Source organism: Cylas formicarius, unplaced genomic scaffold, assembly GCF_029955315.1.
Source record: "Cylas formicarius isolate icCylForm1 unplaced genomic scaffold, icCylForm1.1 PGA_scaffold_3__17_contigs__length_32017465, whole genome shotgun sequence".
NCBI classification, from domain to species: Eukaryota; Metazoa; Arthropoda; class Insecta; order Coleoptera; family Brentidae; genus Cylas; species Cylas formicarius.
Genome location: NW_026844326.1, coordinates 14,974,615 through 15,001,708, shown reverse-complemented (window position 1 = coordinate 15,001,708; position 27,094 = coordinate 14,974,615). Strand labels below are relative to the sequence as shown.

Genomic DNA, 27,094 nt, shown 5'->3' with positions numbered 1-27,094 from the left:
TCCGTTTCGTTTCCCACGGGTTTTTGGAGCAATCGGATGTTTTCGGAGATATTACCGCACGGATGTATTTGTGATGTTTCGCGAAAATGTACTCATAAACTAACGGTCGTAGAGAAAGTATAGTATGCAACAGGTTCGGTAAACTTTTTAAGTCACTCGTTTATTAAACACTCGCTCCGCTCGTGTCAAATAAACACGTGAATCAAATACCGTTTACCGCACTTGTTGCATAATATACTATTTCCACTACCTTCAACGTGAGTTTCTTGTTTTTTGTTTTGCAAAAATATACGCAAAAACAAACGGTTGCAGAATGTACAGTATAGTATGCAACACGTTTGTTCAAATTTGACAAGTTTACCACACTTGTTGCATAATATACTAATTCCATACATTTCTAGTTGTTTGAAGTTTAAAACCGGCGTTACGTGGAAAGGTTTAAAAAAATTAACATTAACTTGGAGATTGGAAATGTCAAAGGAGGGAGGTGCTATTTTTTAATATATATTCTGCGTTAGAATTGTTGTGCGTGAACCGCCGCATGTCTTGAGAAAAGGAATAAGTGCCTATCGCAAGAATTGAGTAACCTGCATTTACCTTATTTTTACGGACACCGGCAATTATAAGCATTGTTGTAAATTTAAGAAGTTTTTCTTGAAATACGACGTCCTATGGTGAAATTCGCAAAATTTTCCTCACCTTGGACTTCTGAGGTAAACGTGCAGATCAATTGTTTTCAGGAAGCGGGGGTGCTATTTTGTTATTATGTAAATAAAACGATTTGCAGAAGCTTTCAGCAATATACACTTCAAAAAACATCCAAAAATCATGTAAGAGGAATCAAGACACATTATAAGTTTGAACAAGAATATATTCTTTACTTTGCTGCAAATTTTTTAATAATTAAGTATCGCTGCCAGTTTAATAAGTGTTGGAAGAACTAGAATAACAAGTTTTAAAAAAAAATTATCAAAGCAGTTCGAAATTAACTGGTCCACCAACTTTGAATATACGTCGATTGAACCGAACGTTGGTAGGAAGCAAAGGTAGTGAAAAATTTGAGTATTTTTCGTTTACTCTCTAAAATCTGCTGATCTCACTAGCAGTAAGAGGTACAAAGTCGGTTAAACGGTAATAAAATAATTAATTTTTACTTTTTCGAAAGGCTTTTTTTCAGTTTATTTTCATCTTTCATTATATTTCATTTTCTTCCACATAATTTCTAAATTTTAGATAAGCAGGGTAATAAATAAATATACTGACCAGGATCTCTCCAAAATTGCAATTACAAATTGCCATTCCTGGAAAATTGTAATTTTCTCGATTTCAAAACGGCTCAACTTTTACTAAGACTGAAATAGTGAGAATCAATTTTATGACCGGTGGATAAACACAGTGCACTGAAATAACTACACTTTCTTTTCTTAAATTTATATTTTATTCATCTATCAATGTCACGATCTTGAAACATAGATATATTATCTGACCAAACAGTAAAACGCAAAGATTCAAAAATCGTCAGGCGAAATTTCTCTCACTTTCTTGAAACTTTGCTTTCTACTTCTGGATATTAAAACACAGCGATAAATATCTACTAGTATTTGAACATCAATAAATTTAAGATTTGAATTTTTTGAATATATAATTTTCAGCTGCATACACCGAAAAAGAATGTTACATTTTAAATGTGTATGTCGCACTAATGTATGTCTATGCATTTTGGCAGACGCGTCGACTAAAAGACAAGTGGAGATACACAGCTCAAACAGAGAATTAAAATAAAGATCGAAAATTCTATAGAGAGCCAGATCTACTTTTTGAAGCAACTGACAGGATTGAAGTAGCAGAGACGGTATCGGCTTTGGCGCTTGATTTCGTTGCCGCTCCTCAGAGTTCTATCGAAGTTAAAGTCCTGTCCATTTAGCTGGTTACTCAGCTGATTCAGTTCTCCCATTCGTTGAACGAGGAGGTCCATCTGCCAGGGTTTAAGGCCGGGATCAACCAAATTGGACACCGCTTCTTGTCCCGCATCTTGCGAAATCGCCTGATAATATATTGTATTATTAATTATATCACAGGCTCTAAACAAAATTAAAAAAAAACATAGACTTTAATGGAAATATTACAAATAAAGACAGGAATAATAAAAAATCAGATTATATTGCCCCTTTCCTTCTCAGGCACGTCCATTGGTATCTATGCACATTCGTTATGGCCTATTTTTTTTTAATAAAAAAATCTTCTACATTAAAAAGTGTGTGAACTAAGAAAGTAAGAATTGGCTTCTACCTGATTAGTGTCACCAAAATGTGGAGGTCTGGCGTTGGCCGCTACCAGAGAAAAGACCGTCAAAATGAAGAAAATCTTCACAATCAGCTGCGATACCTCGTACTGCATGTTAGTCTGAAACCGAAATCATTTCGATGAAAAACGTGTGGGTCGAGACAGGTTTTTCTTGACTCAGTTTTTTCATTACGTATCTTCTTTATGTACCCTTCGAAACTAAAGCCTTTAAAGGTAATAAACGACGAAAATCCAGCTTGTACAGTGTACAGCTTTTGTTTCTACGTGTAGCGAAAATTTGAAAAATGACGAGTATATAGAAAAAAAAAGGAAATAAACACATTTTCTACATTAGGGTGATCTGATACTTTATAGAAAATAAAAAATTATGCCGCCGGGTAAAAGGCTTTAAGTGCAATAGCGGCTTAGCTCATTTAATAATTCATTTTCCTATTTAAATAACACAGAAAAAAAAATTTTTCGGTTTTCAATTGATTTTTCGACGTGAAGAAATTTTTTTTGGGAAAAACGCGTGTATAGCTTTTGTAGAGCATAAAATTTGATGCAAAAAGTTTCTGTTGACTCAACAGAAACTCCAAAATAACATAAAAAATTACACTTCCATATATCATTATTTATTAATTAAAATTTATATTCGTTCACTAAATTTTAGAGTGGTCAATGGATTACAAGCATGTCTAAATGTCTATAATTAATTATTACTTATAATTTCTTTTAATAATTGACTTTTAATTTTCTCTATTCGATTCCAAAATAATTTTGGAAATTAGAAACTTGAATCATATAATAACTCAAATAAAGCGTTCTTTTGTTTAAAATTAATTGCTATTTAATATAAAAATAATAAATCCTAATTTAGAAATGATTTGATATCGATTATAATGAACATTTATTTTCACAGCTCTATAACTTAAAAGCTGTTGGTCGGGGAGAATGTACGCATAGGAACTTTTTGTAGCAAATTTTATGCTCTACAAAAGCTATACACGCGTATTTCCCAAAAAAAAATTTCTTCAAGTCGAAAAATCAAGTGAAAACCGAAAAAAAAAGTTTTTTCTATTTTATACTCTTTTCTGTAAAATACCTAATCATACACGGAAAGCGTCACTTTCCCACGTGTATTCTTGTTGCTTTTTAAAAAAATATACCCATAAACTAACGGTAGTAGAAAAGGTATAGTATGCAACACTTCTGGTAAACTTTTTAAATGCTGTTTACCGCACTTGTTGCATAATATATTCTTTCTTAGTTTAGCCAAAATGATGTAATTACCACCAAAAATAAGATAAGTAGCCTTTCGTCACGATTTCGTATTACGGCCGATTTTGAATATTTGGTTAATTGTTTAATACACAAACTAGTCTTATTTTCTATTATCTGATGGGTAGATTTGAGATATTTGAACGCACAACTCATCCCGAATCATAGGTAAAATACGTAACGCAGTTTTACTACTTTGTGAGAGTATATTCTAGAAAGTACTGTTTCTGCTATAATATAAACATTTCCCGTCACCCATGAGAAGTAAATTTGACAGCCAATATGCCCGAATTTCTGATAAACGCCCTATATATAGTTGTATAAGCTGTTCCCCAAATTGAGTTAAAGCCAGTCAAAATAAATTGACTAAAACCCACAAAAAATTTCAATATGCCATATACTATAAAATTGAAACCGCGCTTCCATCTGTGGATGAGTGGCGGAACTAAATATATAGTAGTAAATATATAGTAGTCTCTAGTAGTAGTAATTACTCATACTAAATCGGGTCTAGTGGCAATATATGCATAGCGTTCATATTTTATGATATTAGGCTTATTTTGCACTTATGCAAATATGTAAAAAAAGGATTAGTAGCAGAACAATGATATATGTTAATTTTGGTTAGGGTTGATTTCAGTCAAAATAAGCATCATAGTTCAGTAACCAGTTTACAGTAAAATATTTATTTAAAAATAGTAATATATGTAATATAAAATGATAATTCAATCTCCTATGAGCGGAGCTGTACGACTGCCCCACTGCTTTCATCAATATCGGGATTAATTTAGCTCCTGTCAACAACGCGATGTATCGTTACGCTCGACAGGAGGATGCAACATTCTGATTGATAGTTTGGTGATTTAGGAACGGCATAACGTTGCACAAAACCTACTTATTGTTGCTTTGCTCAAAGCAAAACCTGAAGAAAATGGACGTCGAAAGTATACTGAACAGCGAAGACGAAAAAAGACTCGCTGAACCGTTTCACCTTTATTTAAGATCAGTTTTGGTTAATAATTGATTGGTTATAATACCCAACCCAAGCATTCAGCAAAATTTAATCTCCCATTCATCAAGTTCATCTTTGGGAATCTACAGAATAAGATTTCCGACCTTAATTATAATGAGCAATGCATTTAAGTTTGCACAGATTAAAAAGAAAAAAAGCAAAAATTCAAATTTATAGTATATTATTAGATATATTCCATAATGAAATGCATCTTACATTTGCTGCTGCTCTAATCTAATTTCTTCAGTACGAAGGTGAATTTAAAATTTTCTAAGTGAATAGTTTTCTCGACAGGCTAGGAACGTATAACAGAATTGCAGAATTCTGATTGTGGTAAAACCAAGGAATAATTTATATAATTTATATACGCTGAGTTGGGCTAAGTTTTTCCACGATGAAATGAAGAATAATATATATCAAAAATACCTTAATAGTCTTAAAGTTTCAGTTTGACCTGTCAGAAAATCTACTAAATAAAGGACCTCTAAATTTTTCGTACGGCCATATGCATATGCAAGTCTATTTTAAGCAGTTTCGAAAGAAAGTATTTTTTTTCTAATTTAAACCAGACTGGAGCTGGTACCGACGCCACTATGCTCAGGGGATTTAATAGCGACTTCCAAGGTTTGCATCAAGTGCAAAATTCTAACCTGGTGGTTGTATTATACATTATACAAATCCATCCCTTACTGGAATAATTGTAATGAAAACAAAGTATGAAATGTCTTTATCACATCGTAACTATTTAAAAAAAAACTGTTTGTTCATAATTATTAAAAGAGATAACTCATAATTATTGTCAAAAACTGTTGTCCTATGTTTTCTCTTAATACAAAATTCTGAACCTATAGTTGCATACAGCGACCAATTGAAAGATAAGCAATTCTCTAAAAACTACTCTTATTCGCCATACCCTTTTCAGGGAAGTGGGGATTATGTCGCGGTCTATCTGCTTTGTAAAACTCATTACATAAGTAACCACATTGACATAATATTGTGATATATGAGATATTGTGAACCAATCTGCGATCAGGTTTCCAGTATCAAATGGCCTCAACAACGTTTCGTTTTTCATTAACGGCACAATTCTTATATAATGTAGGAATTACTGTCCTAAAAACTTTATTTCGAAATTTGATACTGATTTAGGGATATAGAAGTGGAAATTCCATTCTACACCCACATTCTAACGACTCCATATACACGTTTAACCACACAATCGTGGGTTACACATAGCACAAAAAAACAAAAATTATTTAATTCCCGCGAAATTGTACAGTTATCAAAGAAACGATGGAATTTGTGTTATTTATTTGCAGGTGGCGTGGACCCCGTGACAGAGAGGAAACAGAGAAGTGAAGTGGTTTTTTGACGTTAGTTATAATGACACGCTTGTCACCGCCAGAGCCAGGGAGAAGGATCGGTCTCGGCCAAGAGCATATGGTGTACCCAGAATTGCGAGACGATAATCTATTTTTAGAATTATATTTAGAAACACGTATATTTGAAAATTATTCATATTAAATTATTAATTGTTGGGATACTTTCCCAATACTAATTGTATTTTTCAACTTGTTCTAACTCGGCTCCCCTTTTAGTTAACCTTAAACAATTCGAACGGTTTTCAAACTTTCGTGTTGCTTCTTTTAAATTTCATAAAAGATTATTCCAATATGGCGCAGTTTTTCTACAACGTTCGTTGATTCGTAAGAGTTTGAAACGAAAATTGGTTGAGGTTGTGTAGATTCATTAATTAACCAGACAACTTTAGCATAAAAGCCGGGCAGTTATTTTTAAGTTAGTTTGGATATGTGCTGTTGCCCAACCACAGGAAAAAAATTAAACTTGGAAATTTTACACATTTTCAGTTAACAAAATACTCTTCATGAAATTAATTGTGTAGTGGTCCCAGCAAGAAATAAAAGTTTATCATCATTTTACCCAAAAAAACTGAAGACACTGAAGAAATTAACCAAAACTATCCATCTCAATCTAAACGCAACTTAATACCAGTGTTAATCAAAAAACAGTTATGTGCAGACAGGTCTATTCGGGTCAAATTGCAAAATCACCAAGGTCAGGACTGCGAAGTTTTTCATTTGCGTATTTCCGGAACATCCTTGAATTTCCTCGTCCGCCAGAGCTACTAACTGACAGCAGTTCGATTTCAAACGATGTGACAATAACCAATAAAAACAATAGAAGTGCAAGAAATCCCTTTTATTCAACACCCGTCATTTCCTGGGTCATTCACAGAAACACCTGAAATGTTTGTTATTGACATGCACAGTATAGAATTCATTAATCTTTGTTGGGGAGAGCTTTCATTGCCCCATTGTTATCATCGGTCTCTTAAATTTCAAAATTTTACTTTTAACGACCAGATCTCGAAGGACAATACGGAAATATAAAACCGTAAAGCGGCACCGGAAATGTAGATAAATCGTTTCCTATTGTTTATATCGACGGTCAACCTCCTATTACGATGTCGAAAGACATTTCGGACTGGCATTACATGAAGATAAATTTTATTTCCGCCAATTCGCTTCTTTATTTGTTTCCACTTGGAAACGATAAACTATAAATCAATAAAAGCTTTTTTCACCAATGAACACAAGCCAGAATAACCCTTAAAATGAGCGACGTGGATGTGTGGCCTTATTCGGACAGATAACTGAATCCGGTCAGGCATATTCAATTTGTACTGTCCGTTTACAGACTATCGTGGATATAGTTTTTGTTCAATTTTTGGTCGAAATCCATGCAAATCGTATTAATGTTTGGTCCAAAAATTCATAATCTTAAAATCAAACAAAAAATGTAATTAGATGCAACAGCTGAATATTGGTTTATCCGAATTGAACTACTTTATTCAAAGGCTTGCATCTGACGGTAAAGCGATATCCTTTTCTAATTTGGAATAATAGATAAGTAAGCTAAAACCATAATATAATATTACTAAAATATTTCTTTATTTCAAATCGCAACTACCCACAAAATTAATAAATACGTAAAATGAAATGATATCACAAAAAATAACCATTTTATAAGATTACAAGTTTGACTCCAAAAGCTTACATTACATTATATTACTAATATATTTCAGTTACAGTTTGTGCTATGGATGTAAAAAATTTGAAGCTTTTGTTTCATTGAAGTGATGATTTATTCAAAGCATTCATAGATATACATCGCGTATACCTAATTCCCTTAAAGCACCTCTATATATCTTAATCTTCTTACCATGGTTTTGTGAACTATAAAAACTTTCTGTATCTTAGCGCTACTGCCACAGAAGATAACTCAGGACTGATTCAAAGTTAGCATGGTACAAGATTTTGAGAGTTTGAACATACTATGATGACACTATTTTTATACTATATATCACAAGCTCTTGACATCTAGAGTTAATATGTTTTGCCAATAATAAAAAATCGTTTATATAAAGCCAAATAATTTTGTTCTGATCCTCTATCTCAAGTTGTTTCGTGAAAGTTTAAGTTGTCAGGACAAATAAAACATAATCACATTAGTTTTATTTTGTTTTGGTATAAGTTTATTTCCTTTAAACCAGTTATCAACAACAAGTTAGATATCAGTGCTGGTGACTATTTAGGAGATCACAATCCTGCATAAAGGCCATCAATTTTGAACCCATAATTATTTGCATGAATATATTGCAGTGCTTTGATTTTTGCTATCTGAAAATTAAAGTTTCAGACACTAACCGAATTGATAGTGTAACTATGCCGATAGTTTATCACATCTTTCTGGAGATACATTGCGGTAGATGTGGTAATTAGAAGAGTACCATGAAAAGTTTATGGTCTGCGGTGAACACGAGTGAAATGCCATGGTCCCATTCATTGGTTCTTCTTTTCCTAATAACGATTTTCATACGTTAAATATCTTAACCACACTTTTTTTTAAGGAAAAGGGCTAATAGAGCTACACGAAATCAAATTTTTGACATACACTGCAATTTGGTACAATGAAACGGTTCAGATCTCTAACGACTGGACTGTCCTGAAGTGAAATTCCAATCTTGTCTATGCGACGGCCATCAGAATGCACTTCATAATTGACCACAGGAATGCTAAAATGAGCAGGAGAGAATGCAAGTGCCAATTAACAACTGCCTCAAATGGATCAAAGCTGATTAGGATAATCGTTCCTATTTCCAAATTAAATATATATATACTCCGCCGGCTGTAGTTAATTTTGTAGGAATAAAATTGGCGTGACAGTTCGTCATTTGTTTCCTCTAATTACTGACAAATTAACAGAGCGGAGAAAAACGAAACGGAGATACTTTTATAGGTAGAGTCTTCGTTTCGACCTGCCTTTGTTGTTTGTGTTTTGTTTTTTTGTTATTCTCACGTGACTGATTTCTTTATAATATTAAAATTGGAAGAGATTCGAAATAAATCCGAATGTACCTAGAAAATATTTCTACACTTTTTACTATACAAGGATGAGCGATAACACACCTTTCTTTATTTATCACAACTGGGAAAAAATTTCTTAACGCATGTTGCACAAGATCTAATTATGTAGGGCACTTCAGGAAACTAGGCTATCGTTGTTTTGCTGTATTTGGTTAGATGGAGCCCCCTATCTATCTCTGTGGGGAATTTTAGTGCGACATTGCGAAAAAATTTGAATAATTCAAACCTACATGATTAATTTCGTTTTTTCTTTTGCTCTTATTATATCGGTGATTCATTCCATTTATCAATAGCTTTCTTCCTCCCAACCGAACAAATGAAATTTTAGTACTTTTGTTTGCACTTGCATACTTCATAAATCTTGCAATCATAAACAGCATTTTGCTTAAGTTATGCCTGAATCTAGTTTACCAATTACAAATTAATATTTTTGAGGGAGTTTTTTACCAAAGATATTTATGAGAACGATTTCTCAAATAAAAAAAAAAACGCTCTTGTGTTTTACTTTTTTACTTCTATCACCACCATAAGTTGATCTTATGCACGCCCGCCTCCTCATGATAATGTATTAAAGTCGCAATAAAGTAGTTTTAAATTATCGCGGTGTATATGACAATACAAACATAAAATGTAATATCGCGCTAATCACAATATCCCAACAACACATTAGCGTCGAGGTTAGCGTCGAACTTGCGCCTAGTTAACCAATAATCTTGCAGTACAGGAATCAATCGATCTTAATATTTTATCTCAGATAAACCCGGGAAAATGATCAACTGGCAATTTTGTTATAAATGTTAACATAATCACACTGAATACACAACCACCCTGATATTAGTTCGACTCGTAAGTGAAGTCATGTGAAACCGAGCAAAAATTTGTTTATGAGCAATACGTCACTCAAGTTTAGCCGGCATGCTTGGTTTGTATATTTTTCTATTTAATTTGCTTGCTGTATCTCCACTAACATTATCCCTTCTAGGACAGTCACTTAATTTTTTTTGTGATTTTAGATCCCCGACTAAAATGTGACGGGTTTCTGACGCGATAAAATAAACAAATAAATATAAATAATTAAAACCAAATTTTAATGTGAATAACAATAAGTGTTTTTTTTATTCTTTTTTTATATTTATGTATCGTAATTTTAAAAATAAAAGTCGAAAATATTTTTTCTGGTTCCCTTTTATTTTTTTTGTATATAGCAGCAAGAAAGCAAACCTAATAGTCATCAGTCAATACAACTAAATCCCAAATATTTAAGGTTAGTGTTTTAGTTCATTGGCACGCCATGCAGATGTATTTTCTTATAATATTAATTTTTTATAGTGAGGAAGCTAATATTAGTTTTATATATTTCAGCATTGGAACACATTTAAATAATAATTTGTTCTTTTGGAATGTGCAAATTTTAAGGCATGACGATACATAGTAAACCAATCTTCGACATCTGCAACAAACTTTCTACATAACCTGCACTTTTTCAAAAAAATGTAATTATTGATTCCCTTAATCTCTCCCTACCAAGACCTAGGCTTATAGAAAACGGTTAGCCGTTACAGGTATATAAAAAATGAGGGCGTAGTCGAGGGACCAGCTTGATCGTCGAACTTTTATCCTTTGGATTTTATTAATTCATTAAGAAAAAGACAGTCCGAATTTATGTATGTGAAATGTATAACCTTGACTCCATTTTAAACCGATACCATTTCTCCGAGAGTAAGTGAAACTACAATATTGAGAAGCTAATTTGTGACGAAATACCAATTTAAATTAAAAAATAAATTAAATTGAATTTCAAAAATAAAAAAACGGTTGGCTTTAAAAGAAAGTAGAAAAATCACTTCTTTCTTAAATTCGAATAAGTTTGCTGCAACTATCTTCATATTATGATCATAAGTGTTTTAGCAGCTGACAAGCTATTCAAGCAATTTAAACTTTTTCCCAGAAAAACCCCCTAAATTGGCACTTCGACTGGCTAAAAAAAAAAAACTTGAAAGAAAATGCTAAAAGATAACGGGGAGGTAGACTCTTATTGAGGTATTCAATTAAGGGTGGTCAGACTATAATTGTACTCGGTGATTCACTACTCGAAAGTTGTTTAAAGTTGAGGAGTTCGTCCTATTTCTGCCTTGGCCACCCAGTTGGTGAGGGGGTGGGTAAAACGTAAGCAAAATTAGAGAGATTTTGGCGCCACCCGTTTTTCACCGGACGTAGCTCCTCGAATAGTGAAAAACTGATTTATTACAAAACGGGAAAGGAGGAGTATTAGCTACAAAAAAAAGTCTAGTCCTTAAGTTAATAGCAAGCGTATATTGTTATTAAACAAAGCCTCCAAAAGAAAAAGAGGAAAAACCAAAAGTACGAGTGTGGTGTTATATAAAGCATAAGCTACCAAAGTTATAAATAATCTTTTCAGCTTTACGGTCTTGAGCGCTCAATCCTTACATAAGCCGGTCACATAACAAGCATGTAATACACAAAAGCTCAAAATCAATCAATCAATCCGCTTAAGAACAGTGTAAAATTATTCACAAATACCAAATTCTAGTGCTATTGCTCTATTTTCATCTGGTGGATGTTAAACAGCATGATTGTCTAGAATATTCTGGAGTGGACGGTCCTCAGTTTCAAAGGTCGTCGAGACACGAACTTTTCACCTTAGACGACCTTCTTGGAGGTATGGACAAAAGTAAATGTCTGCCGCTGGATGTCCGAACAAACTAGTGCTTATTATTTTGATAGGACCATTTATAGTGCGCGGAAATAAAAGGCCTAAAAGGACGCAGAACCACCCTAAGTACCCAGTTACATCATGCCGCGCCAGAAGAGACCATGTGATTTGGAACAAAAAGTGAAATTTCAAGATAACTTACCAGGTTGTTAGTGGCCTTCCTCGCTAGTTATCGAAGTTGTTCAAATTCGCGTTACCCAATATATTCAAATCCACAAAACGTGATAGCAACTGAATCAACCTTAAAATATGGGTGCGAAACTCCGATGGGTTATATCCGCGTTAGCGTTTTAGATCAAAAAGAGCCCGATACGAGCTTGTTTCTTTTAATATTGAAAATAACAAAAAAACACAAAAAGATTTCATTGGTCGAGGAAAAACATCGAATCGATTCGATATTCCCTGGCGATGACGGTCGCAACTCTGGTCACTTCCGGACGAATTGAACGTTATTGATTAACATTTGGCTTGCGATCGATTAAAATGTTTTCGTGAATGAAAGATGATTTTTATTGGGGAAAAATGCCGAATCAAGTGCATCAATCCAACGCAGCATGACAACATAGACAACATAGGTAAGTTGGTTTCCTTTACTTTACGCGAGAGTGCTCTGACTTTGAAAGTTCTAACCTTAATTGCGTTTGTTTATATTGTTTTCTTTTTTTAGTGTTTTACTGGCGCATGCACCATTTGTGTTTACATGGACGAGAAGGAAAGACGAGGCGTGAGCTGGAATATAGAGGAGATGAAACTAATACTATCCCTTTTATAGTTGTATATGCCTATTATTTGTACCTGTTAAAATTATGTTAATTAATACCGCTGGATTAAACTTGGATATTTAACTAAAAGCAATTTTCTGATTTGGGGTAAATCTAGCCTGTAACAAAATGTTACAAACTTATGTATTAACTAAATTTTTAATTTTCCTTTCCTTAAACACATAATTTAATTAGTTTCAACTAATAAATCAGAAACAATACGGTGAAATTCAACGTTTCAGTTTTTGTTATAACAAACGATTTGCTTGGTTTTCACACTTGCTAAACTACTACTACTACTGCTACATTTTGTGTATATTTTTAAGTTTGTAGTTATGCCAATATAATATCTGCAGCGATTTTTTTCCAGTACCAAGAAGAAAAAACACTTTGTTCGGTATTAAAAGAACTTAGGAAATGTAAGGTTTGAGTAATGTCAACGAACCTAAGAGTTAACATGTATATGCACATCCCCGTTGAAAACTGAACGTATTATTCTTCACTGAAAATATGTATTTTTTAATTTTCCTTAGATTTGAATACCATGAAGACAGAATGGACCATCTTTCGAGTTTTTTTAATAATACCTATTCTTACCCACTCTTATAACATGTCGATCTCTACCAAAGCAAGGTCATAGACAAAAACAGAAGAGTCACAAGTAATTCAAAATGATCGCCGCGGAAAGGAATGATGGATAATTGTTCCTCGCGGATTATCCTAAATTACTCACAGTACCTCCGCTAATTCAATTTACATCGAGACGAGGGTGCGGTAATAAAGGGCCCAGGGCTAATTAGAGCCAAGCATCAGAAATCAGAGCGACGAATTGTACACCATCGTATCAAATTGGCGACAACATGCCCAAATTTCAATTTGACGAAGTCTAACGTGTTAATTTCTGACAACGGTACATAACGCGAAGCTTTCACGTTACTCGATTGTTTTTTGAACTGCCTTTACAGGCAATTTAACAGACCTGGGGGAGATTGGATGTTTATCTGTTTTTTTGTTTGGCCTCTTTTCGAGGTTGGAGCAGCACGGAATTTTGTAAATTTTCGGCATAAATTGAAACAATTGAAAAAACCCATGAGAATATTAGATATCATTAAAGTAAAAACTCAAAGAAAACTTAAGCAAAACTATGCCAAAAATTATAGTTTTGAAATTGTTTCAAATTTCCTAATATATTTTCCGATCAATTCATTGTAGAAAATTTCTCAATCAATCTTTTTCTATGGCTCCTAAAAATCCACGCGAGATAATATCTGAAACTGAAAAAAAAAGCAATCAAATCTACCGTGTGCAACACCTCGGCATTAAAGCTAATAAAGTTATAGAAAGGGTAGTTTTAGCTTTAAAATTATAACAAATAAAATTGCAAAATAATGATGTACTTGAAAAGATTTTAGTAATTGGGTATTACTTTTAACGAATATTATGTGTCATATAAGGACGTAATTGGTATACTGGGATTCCAATCATGTTGAATTCTGCTAGTCTTCTGAGCGTCAACCATGTTGTAACATATATAATGTTGAACAAATTATTTGTTAGATACATTCATGTATTGTATTGTTATTTGCTTGAAAAAAGAATTTTTGGCTGTTTCAGCTTTTGTACTTTTTTGGATAGGTATTATATTATTTCTATTAGAGTATATTTGCTAGCTTTTGAAATATTCAAACAATAGTAAAAAAAGTAATCTTATTTGTCAATTTAAGAATCTTTTTTAAATTGTACGGCAATGTCAGGAAATATTTATTGGATTCCTTTTTCTGTTGGGATACTACACTATGTATTTCATAGGGCGAAGGTTTCTTTATGATACTAATTAACAAAAAATGGCTTGTCGACACAAGCAAGTCTTTCTCAGATAATCTCCTTTCGATAGTGACTTTCGAGAGTTTTAATCTCAAGTTGACACCTACCTAAATAAATAAGTATCAACTAGTGATGTAAATGACTATTTATCTAAAATTTTAATTGCTATTGGTAAATTGTATCCTACATTTCGGTCATTTGAATATTCTTATATGGTATATATCAGTTAATATTTTGAGAAATGTGACCCAGAGTTTGTACTCGATGTCCCCTTTCAATAAATGTTATATAAACTACCTATTCCCGATGACGATATGTGATACGATGAGAGTGATGGTGTAGGCGGAAACGACGACATTGCAGCAAAAGTATACATTACAGAGGATGACCTCCAAAATAATTGATGGCACTTGCCCCAAAAGCCTCTCCGGGAAAAACATACCGTTTAAGTCAAATTCGTTTTGATTCGAAATTTGATGCTTCAGCCTGCAATGGATATCGAAGATTTCTAGACAAACGAAACAGAAATAAAAATAAAAGCAATACTAATTCAATTCATTTACTTCATTCTAAATTATTTATTAAAGCCACAATAATTTCGGTTAGTAGTTTTATATATTGTTAAGGCAGTTATATTGTTTTTGTCACATTTATGTAGTATTTTTCATGACTGTCTTGATCGCCATTGGCATTGCCTATTTGTTTAATGATACCATAAACAGATAACACCGATTGAATCAAATTCATCATCAATTTCAAAAAAATGACATACATATCTTTTTACAAAACTTCTGCGTCGAACTTGCTAACGTTTCGCCAATCATCCTGTTGGATTCTTCAGAGCTTCACTGAAACTGGCTCGCATTTTATTCTGTACCTCCTTATATATTGTTTAAGTGGAGCGGAGCTACATGAGCGGCATAAACACCGTCTAGGATTACTGATTCCCATATTGGTGACAGGTAAAGACCTGAGTCGCGGTTAAGATTATTAGCTTTTTTATAGATTTCTATAGACTCTGAGATGCAAGAATTTTAGTTTTATCGAATAAAATTTTTCCGGCTTCGTGATTCTGTGCAGCAAGTGCTGATGCGTTTATTTGCCTTAGTCTTAAGGCTCTTTCATGTAATCCTAGACGGTGTCTATGCCCCTCATTTAGCTCCGCCCCCTCAAACAATATATAAGTAGGTACAGAGTAAAAGGCGAGCCAGTTTCAGTCAAGCTCTGATGTTCGACTCAGCAAAAACCTTGGCAGGAATCCAGAAGTTTTGCAAATAGTATTACAGTAGCCTGTGGAAGATTATGAATATTATATTTATCGATACTTGTCAAAATTTAAATACCTGAAACTAGTCAAAACTAATAAAAATCCTTTTTTTGAAACCGGTCTTTGAGTAACCATAATAACATAAACTGCAAACGCGAGTGATAGTTCTCGAACGAAGGCAAAATATATAATTAATGCCTAATGATAAATTAAATTATCTCTTCGTTCTACGCAGGCAACGAGTCGATTACAAATTCTTGGTAAGTTTTTAGACAAATTTGCAATTCTTTCGTCGGAGACGGAAAACACCTTAGGGGTCCGCGCAATTATTGAATAGATCTCATGACTGTTGTTAATGAACTGTTCTTTTGTCAGTTAATTGCGAAATTAACTAGAGGCTCAACTGGCACCAATTTGCATTAGTTCCGAAGGCAATCTAATCTAACCTAAGACGGCGTTGTGTGACATATTTTAAAACTCAGCATCAATTTTGCATTCTTTTACCGAGCTAAGATTCGTTTATTTTAAATTATTTGATTGTTTTGAATATATCGTTCACCATCATAATAAAGAGCAGAAATTCACAACCCAACAAGAGATTTATTATTACCCTTTTATTCACTTTTAATTTCAATTACAGTCACGTTTTGGTATAGTCAAGATATTAGTATTATTATGGTTCACTTTCTACAGGGTGATTCATAACTAGAGTAGAGAAACTAGAAAACAAAATGGTATAATTGAGTTTAATATGTCTCATACAAATGGCGCTCGATTCTCCGGCCAGTCAGTATAACTAGACCTAGTTATTTCAACTTGCTTCAGTACAAATCGTACTCCTAGCAGATGTACCACTCCTCACTCTCCATGGTGCACCAGTTGTTACATAAACAGTTTCCTCATCGGTTGATTGACTGAACAAGTAAATTTCTTTAGTCACCAAACAGTTTTAAACCTGGCCTTCTCAATATTGTCACACTTAAATTCCTAAATACCCTTGGAAATAATAGAAAAGTTTTGTTTGACATTCAAAAACATTTAAGTGTATTGTAAAATGTATTGACGTAGATCTTGAACAATTTTTTGTGTTACTAAACTTGTTATCGTTAAATATTGATTTTTGTTGCTCCCTGTACCTTTTCGTCTTTCAAGTTTAAAAAAAAAACAGAAAATATACATAAAAATTTTTAAATGCAAATAAGTTAAAAACCGACAGAGAAGTCCTAAACAAGAAGGTGTTTTTCTATGAAAAATTGAATATTTGTTCAGATTTTCATCATGTACGATATTTTTGGAATTTTTCCATATTTCAAAAAAAATCAATGTACAAATTTTTTAAGATTAAATCCTATAATATACATCCTTTTGAGTATCTCGAAATAGACTTTTACCCATTTGCTATTTTCAAATTTTAAAAGACCTCTTCCATGCAAATTTGGGTGAGGAAGCCGAATCGGTGATTCATGCTGGTGATATCTGTTAATTTTCAAGGATTTAGAAAGAACTATTTTCCTAAGCAATGTAAACTTAAACGAAAAATTCCATATTTTAATTCCAAAGCAGTTTAAGATGTTTTCTGTCAAAGGTCTAATTGAAACGTAAAATCGCCATATAAAAGTTTGTGTTTCTTCTTAGCAAATAGATTCTGGTTAGTTCAAGTTAGTTTAGATAAAATATTTTAGAGTACTTAAAATGCCCCAGTTAGGTTATTATTATTTATTATTAAATTGTGATTTGATTGGACTTAAATTAAAAAAAAACAACAAGAACTATTTATTAATATATAAATGATTATACAGAACATGACTTTACTAAAATACTTTATTCCTTGTTTAAGGTTTTTAAAAGGAAACATAATTTTCGATTTTTAAATTTTAATTGTAATTTTAAATTTTTAAAAAGCCTCAAAATATATTTTTGGACTTAAAATTTATGCCCAGTGAGACAAAAACGTATCAGGGTAGTCGTATCTTTGAGATTTAACAGATATGGCAGTTCTGAATTACGGATTTGCCTTCCTCGTGCAAATTTTCACAGAAAACTTCTTTTAAAATTCGAAAATATCAAATTTTTATTTCCATCTAAATTTATTTATATGGGGGCCATTTGTATACTGAAATATCTTAGGAATTAATTCCTAATTTAATTGACAGATGATTTTAGAGATGTCAGTTCTCGAACTATTTCTGTTAGGCCATCCAATTTGGAATGTCAATGTCAATACCAAAACAAAATTTGGACTAGACTGGATTAAATAGTTTAATAGTTTGTTTACACCAAAATTATTTTAAATTTAATGGTCAATTTTATATTGCTAAAGAAGGATTAATTATTGGAAACCCGCTTAGCCCACTACTTGCAGAAATTTTCAAGGTCAATGAGAAAAATATCAAACATAAACATCTTCTGAGTAAAAGATTTTTTTGCTGGAACGTAAAGAAAACTGCAGTCCTTTTTGAGTCATATTAACTCCATACAAACGCGTATAAAATTTACCATTCTCACACACGGGCTTAGTAACTGATAATAATTCAAACCACCCTCAGCCACACAAAATGGCTGCCTATTATTCTTTGATCCACAGACTGCTTAATATACCACTTTCCACAGAAAATTTTGTATCAAAGATTAAATATTATAAAACAAATAGCATTTAACAATGGTTACGAATCCTCTTTGATAGATAAGATTATAACTCTATCTATCCTATCTAAATTTACAAAACAATAAAATATATAGGAGAACCTAGCCAGAAAATGTCGAAACATCTATCTAAATTTAGTCTTAAATTTGTTTTTAAAACTGAAAACATCAATGAGAAATTTTTAAAAAACAATGAAACCAAATCACGAAAAACTCAAAAGCATACAATTTCAACATTTATATCGGGCAAACAGGTATATTGCTAAGAAAGGCATTATCGAATATAAAAGGGCGTATAAAAATGATATTTTACGTAATGAAACAAGAAGCAAAAACTAAATTTTTTGGAAGCTATTGAGATTAATAAAATGAGATATTCGAATCTATAACTTAATGACAAATTGGATTTAAAGGCGTCTCCGTTGTTAAATTTAAATTTATAACCCTAATTAAAAATCCATTACTACCTCCTTTAAAATATATTGTCATATTTTATATTTAATAAAGGCACAGTGTTCTCGAAACAGCTGTCATAAAGTAATAAATAACTGTGAAAATTTGAACATTTTAATTGAATAATATTTAAGAAAGTTAATTAATAAACTCTAGAAACCCACTATACATAAAATGTCCCACAGTGAACTCGCACTTTCTGGTGTGGTCGTAATTGTTTTGGCAAAAGTTTTGCAATGCTGGTTAAATGGGGAAGAAAATGGCGCGGCGGCCTCGCCACGAAACTACATGATTCCGAATTCCAGAAACGCTCGGTGTGTGGCCGCTGCAAAAGTGTTATTGCCATCATATTTTACGTCCGCCACAACTCTGGGGGTGATCGCATTGCGTCAGTAAATTTGACGTTCGGTCTTTTATTAGCAATCAATCTTTTAGCTAGCTTATTGCATAACAGTATATGCGAACAACTGCAAAATTTTAAATTTCAGTTTTGAAGATCAATTCAGCTAGAGCAAGAACATTAATGAGAATACTTTACACAGAATCATGGAAATCTACAAATTCAAATTTTACTTAATTTTAGGATACCCAATGATGCCATAACTACAAAAAATAAACACTGCTAAAAAAATAGACACTACGAAAGGATAAAGAAAATTGTGGAATATTTCCAGAGGTCCATATTTACAAAACTGTAAAAGACCGGACCGCACCGGAAAATGCAGTTTTTTTTTCTCGCTTCTTCACGTCTGCTTTTAAACCTCTGCTATCAATTAATTTTGACGTATTCGTTCTAAAAAGGATATGCAGGATTACTCAAAATTAGCTGTTATTCGTCAAAAATGTGTTTCTATCTCGTTTTATTGGTTAAAATGGAAGCAGTGAAAGTTTAAAAATGGTATATTATGCAACAAGTGCGATAAACGGCATTTGATTCACGAGTTTATTTGACACGAGTGTTTAATAAACGAGTGACTTAAAAACTTTACCGAACGTGTTGCATACTATACTTTTTCTACGACAGTTAGTTTTTGTGTACATTTTCGCAAAACAATACGAATACATTCACTGACATGACCGTCAGAATTGACAAACGTCAAAATTCAAAGTGTGAGAAATATCTCCGAAAACATCCGATTGCTCCCAAACCCGTGCGGTAAAATCCCGGAAATGTCCGAAGTGGCTCGGATCCACGGGAAACGAAACTGAATCGGTGTGTAATTAGGTATTTTACAGACAGCAGTAGAAAATAGTATATTATGCAACAAGTGCGGCAAACGGCATTTGACTCATGAGTTTATTTGACGCGAGCGGAGCGAGTTTTTAATAAATGAGTGAGTTAAAAAGTTTACAGAACGTGTTGCATACTATACTTTTTCTACGATCGTTAGTTTTTGGGTCCATTATCGCAAAACAACACGAATACATTCACTAACATGACCGTCAGAATTGACAAACATCAAAGTACAAAGCGTGGGAAACATCTCCGAAAACATCCGATTGCTCCCAAATCCGTGCGGTAAAATCCCGGAAATGTCCGAAGTGGCTCGGATTCATGGGAAACAAAACTGACGTGGTAAAGTGACGCTTCCCGCACGCTAGATCGGAGGATAATTAGGTATTTTACAGACGGGAGTAGAAAAAATTGATTACTACCTCCTAGTTGTATACATTTTTGAGAAAAAATCACATCCTAAAAATTAATTTTTTTGTAAACAATTTGTTTTTTAAATTCAAAACGTACTTGGCCTCTGAAAGTAGGTCATAACTTTTGTTTACCCATTTCCAGTGTCCAGTATTTTAGTTTCTGTTTATTCATTCTATTAAAAAAAGTAAAAGTTCATGGGGATATAAGCATGTTCTTTGTTGTATCAAACCACAAGCTCGAGTTTTATTAAGATTTGATAAATGATTTGAGTTTGAAAAAACTCCAAATTGGACTAAATAATCATAAGCAAAACTTATATAGTCTATGACTTCGTGGTACCTTTGATATGATAATCAGTTTATGTCTTGATCTTTCACTACTAAATTTTGTAAATTTGATTTTTTTTATTTTTATCTCAATCTTTTTCTTCTTTTTAGCCTTCCATTAATTAAACCAATTAAATTATATGTTTTTCTACTCCATACGTAAAAATACACCTTTCGGAAAGTGTGGGCCGGCTTCCTTACCCACGGTCTCGAATCACTTCGAACATTTCCGGTACTGTAATCATGGATCTGGGACTGGTCAGATGTTTTAGATCGATTTGAGCAATAGTATTTTTATTTTTGTCAATTCTAACAGCTATAACACACGTCACAATGTGCTGTTTTAGGAAAATGTACCAATTATATTCGTGACTAAAGTGGCGTTTATCAAATTTCTTTTATAATTTACTATAATATATAAGTTCCGGCAATAGTGGAAGGAAAACTTTCGTAAATTATGATATATGACGTTTATCGTTTTGAAATAAAAGCAGATAAAAGTTGCAAAAATCAGTATCCTTATCCCATAATAAAAGACAAAATTAGGTTTTATAGACCGAGTCAATTTTCTTAAAGAGGAGTGAAGCGAGCGGTAAAAAGTTTCAAACAATGTGAACAATGATAAAGCGGGTAACCAGGCTTATACTTCGTTTGCCTCTTCTAAATGCACGAACTTTTTGAATCTCGAAAGAAGTTAGACGGGAATTTAGAACTAATCGCGCCACACGGTAAGTAATTTAAAGTTAAGTGTGCGATAAATTTTGAATATGTTAACAGCACTGATCTTTGTTGCATCAACTCCCAACTTAAGGGGCGGGTATTACTTCTTTGGGAGAGATAATATTTCAAAGATTAGTTACAAAAATGCATATTTCAAATAAGCAGATATCAGATATAGTAGCTTCGACTAATGAAAATCCCATGCACAGTTAGGAACAGATTGAATGATTGATGAATGTTTGAATTAGCACTATTCGGTTTTGGCAGTTAAAGACTGCAGTAAAATCCAGAGCACAAAAAACTTGCTAAAGAAAAAAATAGTAAAATATGTTCCATAATAATTGGATCTATAATTTGTTAATGTTTTAGGAGTACGTTCCAGTCAATCGATTACTTATTATTTTTGTCATTAAAATGTAAATATGTAGCGTATAGTTTTTGTTTTATTAAATAAGAGGTTAATTTTGTTTTCAGTATTTCAAATAGCAAACATAAATGTTTTTTTTCTGCATAAGAAACTATTTTATATTCGTTATGAAAGTTCTTTGTTCTGTTGTTCTCTCTCTGTCTCTGGTTTATTTCTTATTCCATTATTTAGCTTGAGCACCCAGCAGCTGCGACCCTGATAGACTCCAGACTTTTTGTACTCATTTTCAATTTGTTTTTAAAAATATATATATGCCAAACTATTTGTTTTGGTTGATAGTGTGGTTTGGAGTCAAAAGTACAGAGTCTACATAAATCGCTTCGAAAAGGTTGAAAGCAAACTAGAAAAATTAATTCCATTTGAGTCCTGATCCCGTACACTTCAATATTATCCCGTTAGATAATAGAAGAAGGATGGCGGATATAATGTTTCTTTATATTATTGTCAATTGCAGCTATAAAATTCATTAAATTCCGTTAAATATTCAGATCGTATTAATTCAGCAAAAAAATTGTCCACTCACTGGAATAGTAAGAATTGGAAATATGATATATAACATCATTTAGACCACAAAATACCTCTAAAAGTCTTATAGATACTGTTATACCTGTAAAAGCTTCCTAATGATTTGCAGTTTTTGTTTCATATTTGATTAAATTAAAAACAATCAGAGTCTATACCTCATTAATTTTTTGTATGTGTTATGTAACCCTGTAGACACCGTTTAGATTCGCCTGTAGTGTCCCTAATGAATAAATACCTAAAAAAATAAATAAACTAACTAAAATTATGTAATAATAAACATGTTTAGTTTTCTCAATACGTTACAAAAGGGGGAGCAAATCCGCAATCCGTACAGTATAGTTTAGTATCGATAAAAACGTATCGAGTTGTAGACGAACAATGAACGAGGTGGTTAATTTTTTTATATTTCTCTTCTTTATGGTTTGATATGGTACTAAAATTTTAAGAGCAGGTTATTAAAATTAAATGTTCAATCATTACAACAAGTGAAAAACTTACTAACAGGTATTTTATTATGTATTAAAATCGGATAGACAGGACGGTCGACAGGCTCAGCATATGTCAAGCAACTTCGAAGAGGCTAATAATCATCCTAGACACCCCCCACCCCCCAATTCTTCATATCCCCGAGTAACAAATGTACCAACTTCAACCAAAATAAACAACATTTCGTTTCATTTACACGATGTAATTTCAATTCTTCTCCTAAGAACCTGAGGCTACGCAGAAATATTGTAATTATTTGCCGGTTGTTACATAATCTTTCGGTTTGACCTTTTTTTTTTGTTTCGGGTCCCTTAGAATAAGAGGATATATTGCAAAGCGAAGAGAAATGGGGTTTCTTGATATTTCCCCTGCCACATTACCAGAGATTTATACGATTTTGACCTCGGCAAAATGAAAAATAAAAGTTATGTGCTTCCATATTATGCAACATATCCCGCATGAATTATGATACCTGTAGGTTAAATTGTTACAACTCCAAATTTGTCAATACATATTTGCCGTTTTTTTATACCCCGTAGAACATCCTTTTCGTATTAACGTGCAAATTTTTCTTTCAACATTTATGACGAAATTGAAATAAAAATATGTTTGTCTACGACCCCTCGGGCAACGCAAATAAATATTTTATTGGCACGCCAATTTTTTTGTAAATCCGCTTCAATTTTATCAAACGTCGAGTAATTTCCGAGTCGCCTTTTAAGGTAAAATCAGCGTTAAAATTTGAATATGTATGCTGAAATGAAAATTTGCACGAGGCACTTCCAAAGCTGTTTTAAATTTTACCGAAACGAAACTCTCATGAATTAGTCACGATGAGATTCTAGTTAATTTTGGTGATAAGATATGAGTGGTAGTTGTATATCGCGGTAGAGCTATAAAAACTTCAGAATCAGAAAATTACGTTTTAATTTCGCCATTATTAACGACGCCATCACAAACGAAAATTAACTATATGACGTAAACAGAGAACTACGAAAAATCGTACTTAATTTGCGGCCCCATTTTCTTTGCTGCTGTAATAGTTCACAATACAGGGGCCCATTTTGATTTATGATTACTTACTAATGTAAGCGAGAGGCCCAATGTTTTTTCATAAGGGAAAGGTCCAGAAGGTTGGAAAACTTGAGAACTCGAAGCTCCGGGAAACACTTCTAAACTACCTTTTTTTTAAGCATGCTACTAAAACAACGTTTCTGCCGATAATAGAAACATTGAGATTACCTTAAAGTTAGCGAAGAGAAAAATTCAATCAATTTTTTTAAATAGTCCTAATGACAAATTTTCTACGGAGGATCAACCCTTTCAAACCATTTATGGTAACGATTTCCACATTATCCATTTATCCATTTACGCAAAGTGTTACCGGTTAATAATAAAATTTTAAAAATCTTCACAAAATATTAGCAGGACCCATTTTACTGCTGTGCATGTTTGAACTTCTAAGAACAATCAACATCGACGCGTACTTGATAGCAATAGATGCGACTGACATCTGCGCTGATATAGAGAAAGGTCGGAAAATGCGTCAGTATTGTCGCTTTGAATGTCACCGGCTTTCGACACAGAAAATTTTATATATATTATAAACGAGGCAGCCCCATTTTTGCCTATGTGGATCAAATCAGCGTTTCTCTCATTGTCAATTAGGTTTTGCACAAAGAACGTAAGAAAATCGGTCGTCATTGACCCCTTAGATGAGGCTTGTTTTTCATTTTGTTCAAATTGGATATTCATTTAATCTAAACATTTACATGTCGAACCATAGTAGCTTAACTACTCAAAGTGTTGCATACTATACATGAAATTCACCGTTCAAATTTTTAAAATATTTTTTAAAATACCATGAAAAATATATTTATTTATATTGTGCGTTATGTCGTCGTCGCGTCGTTCTGGGAACCAAATGGAGATCAGAGCATAATTGGGCATTTTAGAAAAAGGACGCACCGCTGTATCTTATTTCACTTTTGGATTCTCCTCTCAAAATTAGTGTGTTTTATTGGGATACATTTATATTGAACTGAGCTGAGATAGCTTAATGAAAATCCATTTAACAAGGTAAATTAAAGCGATGTTCAGATTTTCACGAATTATTTATTTACTCGTTTATGACAGCTGTTTCGGCAACAACGTGCCTCCAAATACTAAATAAATGAGTATTTTTCACGGTACTGGTAAAAGAAAAAAATTTCGAACTCCTGTTTATCTATAAAGCTTAAAAAACATTTGCATAATTATATGTTATAATTATATATGCTATGTGTATTAATTTAATTTTATCAGATTTAATGAAGCAAAAAAATTGCAGCTTTTTAATAATATAATAATAATAATGATAATGCTTTTAAATTTTTAAAAACCACTTACTGCGTGTTATTCAATAAATGTTCGATATTTCACAAGGTGATTTCTCAAGTATTTTTAGGAAAAAAATTACTGCTAAACGTGTTGTCGAAGTTTTTGTTTCTTTTTTTTTTCTGCATAATTTCTGAATAATACCGATTTCTCAACGAGGATTGGATCTGAAATTTGAATTTATTCTTAATTAAGCTCTTATCTCTAGGGGGTACCAAAGACTGATCAGTTGTTTAATTACATTTTTGGAAAAAAAGTAGAAGCCGCTAGGACCAACCGAAATATTTTGGTTTGAAGTAATCGATGCATGTGTTTTTAAAAAAGTAAAACAATTTTGTAAAACAACTTTTTTAAGCAACATTAATTAAATTAATTAAATGAACATTAAAACCAATAATTAATAATCACCCTGTGACATATAGGAAAATTCATTAAATAATACTTTTTTTAGACAAAATTGCGATTATATATCTGTTTATAAATAATTCAGTAGATAAACAAACACCAGAAAGCAAATAATTGGCAATATCAAATACAAACAAGCGGGCGTGTAAAGTAAAGTATTTTTTAAACTGTTTGTAAAAACTAATTTGTAATTTTATTAAGTAATATAAGAAAATATGAGTTGCTGAAAAGCAAATAAGGAGTAAGTCAGATTTTTTAACAGTAAAAATACTTGCAGAAAAATGACGACCTGACCACTTTAATATTCACTGACTCGTGTACAATACAAATGACAAAAAAGTGGAAATTTCGTATCAAGCGCATTTACGAATGACTTTTGTTTCATTCTCCTAGTCCAGAAACAACCGATATGGCTCTAAAAAAATGTTTGATGCCATAAAATAAATACTCCTTTTCTCTAAAAATGGTAAAGCTTCAAACTCACCCTTAATCTGAAACCTGTCACAAAATTCACTTTCAACCCCCTGTTGCTTTCTGTGCTGCGTTTCACTACGTGCGAATATGCGAACACGTTGCGCTTGATTTTCCGTTTTATATAAGCGTCGAGACGCCCGCAGACGTCAACCAATAAGCGCCGTGAACGCGCCTGACGAAGTTCCCTTATCATCCAATACCTACGCTTTGCCATTTTAATTTTTGGTGTCCATATGTGGGACGAAGATGATATTTTTCAAGAAACCCTACGCCAGCAATACATTTTCACGTTTAAAATTAAATAAGTTTAAGTTCACCGCAACCTTTGATTTTTCTTACAGAGCTCTAAGCAAACATAAAATTTAGAAGTACACAATTTGTAGCAAGACAAAAAGGGATCAAGAATTTAGAAGCACGAATCTGAAATAAGCTCTGTACATGAGAAAGTAAAACGAAAGGAGAAGAAATTCTTTGCACAAAATAATTATGTTACTTAGTTGTCCGATTTGTGCCAGCCCTGTTGTTCGACCAGGAAGCTGTTTTTGTTAGTTACCTAAACAATAAATACATGAACATACTAAGTAGTTCTGGTTAGTTTGGTTAGCAATAGCCGACTAGTTCTAATGAAAGACATTATATCCAAGAAAAACATGGGCATTTTACTATGATGAATTTCGACCTATCAGAAGAGATGTCAGGCACTTTAGGATTTTTGATATTTAGAGTTTGGACGTAAAATTTGGTTTTTTGCAGTTGGTTATTATTCGATTTGAGAAGCGTGTTGGTTCTAAATACTAATTAAACAGTTATTTAATATGGAGTTGCGTCTTTTTTCTTGTTTTTGATCAATCCTCTCTTATTTCTGATTGTATTTAGTGCACACCTTTTTTTAAAGAAGCATTTTATTTTCTGGTAACAATAAATAAATAAATAACAAATAAAATGGCTTTGCGCTGTTTAGTGCTAAACTACAACAATTGTGACACCGCACAGTTTTTACA

The 27,094-nt window shown here is 32.7% G+C and overlaps 1 protein-coding gene across 1 annotated transcript; it reads right to left on the bottom strand.

Annotated features, from left to right (window-relative positions):
- Positions 1-1,447: 1,447 nt before the first annotated feature.
- On the bottom strand, positions 1,448-26,191 carry LOC132699757 (uncharacterized). The gene is made up of 3 exons (XM_060666639.1): positions 26,104-26,191; positions 2,290-2,403; positions 1,448-2,044 (listed from the first exon to the last, which is right to left on the bottom strand). Exons 2-3 carry the CDS (start codon positions 2,395-2,397, stop codon positions 1,811-1,813), a joined length of 342 nt encoding a protein of 113 aa, XP_060522622.1. The 5' UTR covers positions 2,398-2,403; positions 26,104-26,191; the 3' UTR covers positions 1,448-1,810.
- Positions 26,192-27,094: the final 903 nt, after the last annotated feature.

Bases quoted from the DNA above. Each gene is read 5' to 3' on its own strand.
- LOC132699757 (XM_060666639.1), bottom strand. From the start codon at position 2,397: ATGCAGTACGAGGTATCGCAGCTGATTGTGAAGATTTTCTTCATTTTG. The intron at 2,045-2,289 runs GTAGAAGCCAAT...ATATATTATCAG, and splicing joins ATTTTGGTGACACTAATCAG to GCGATTTCGCAAGATGCGGG.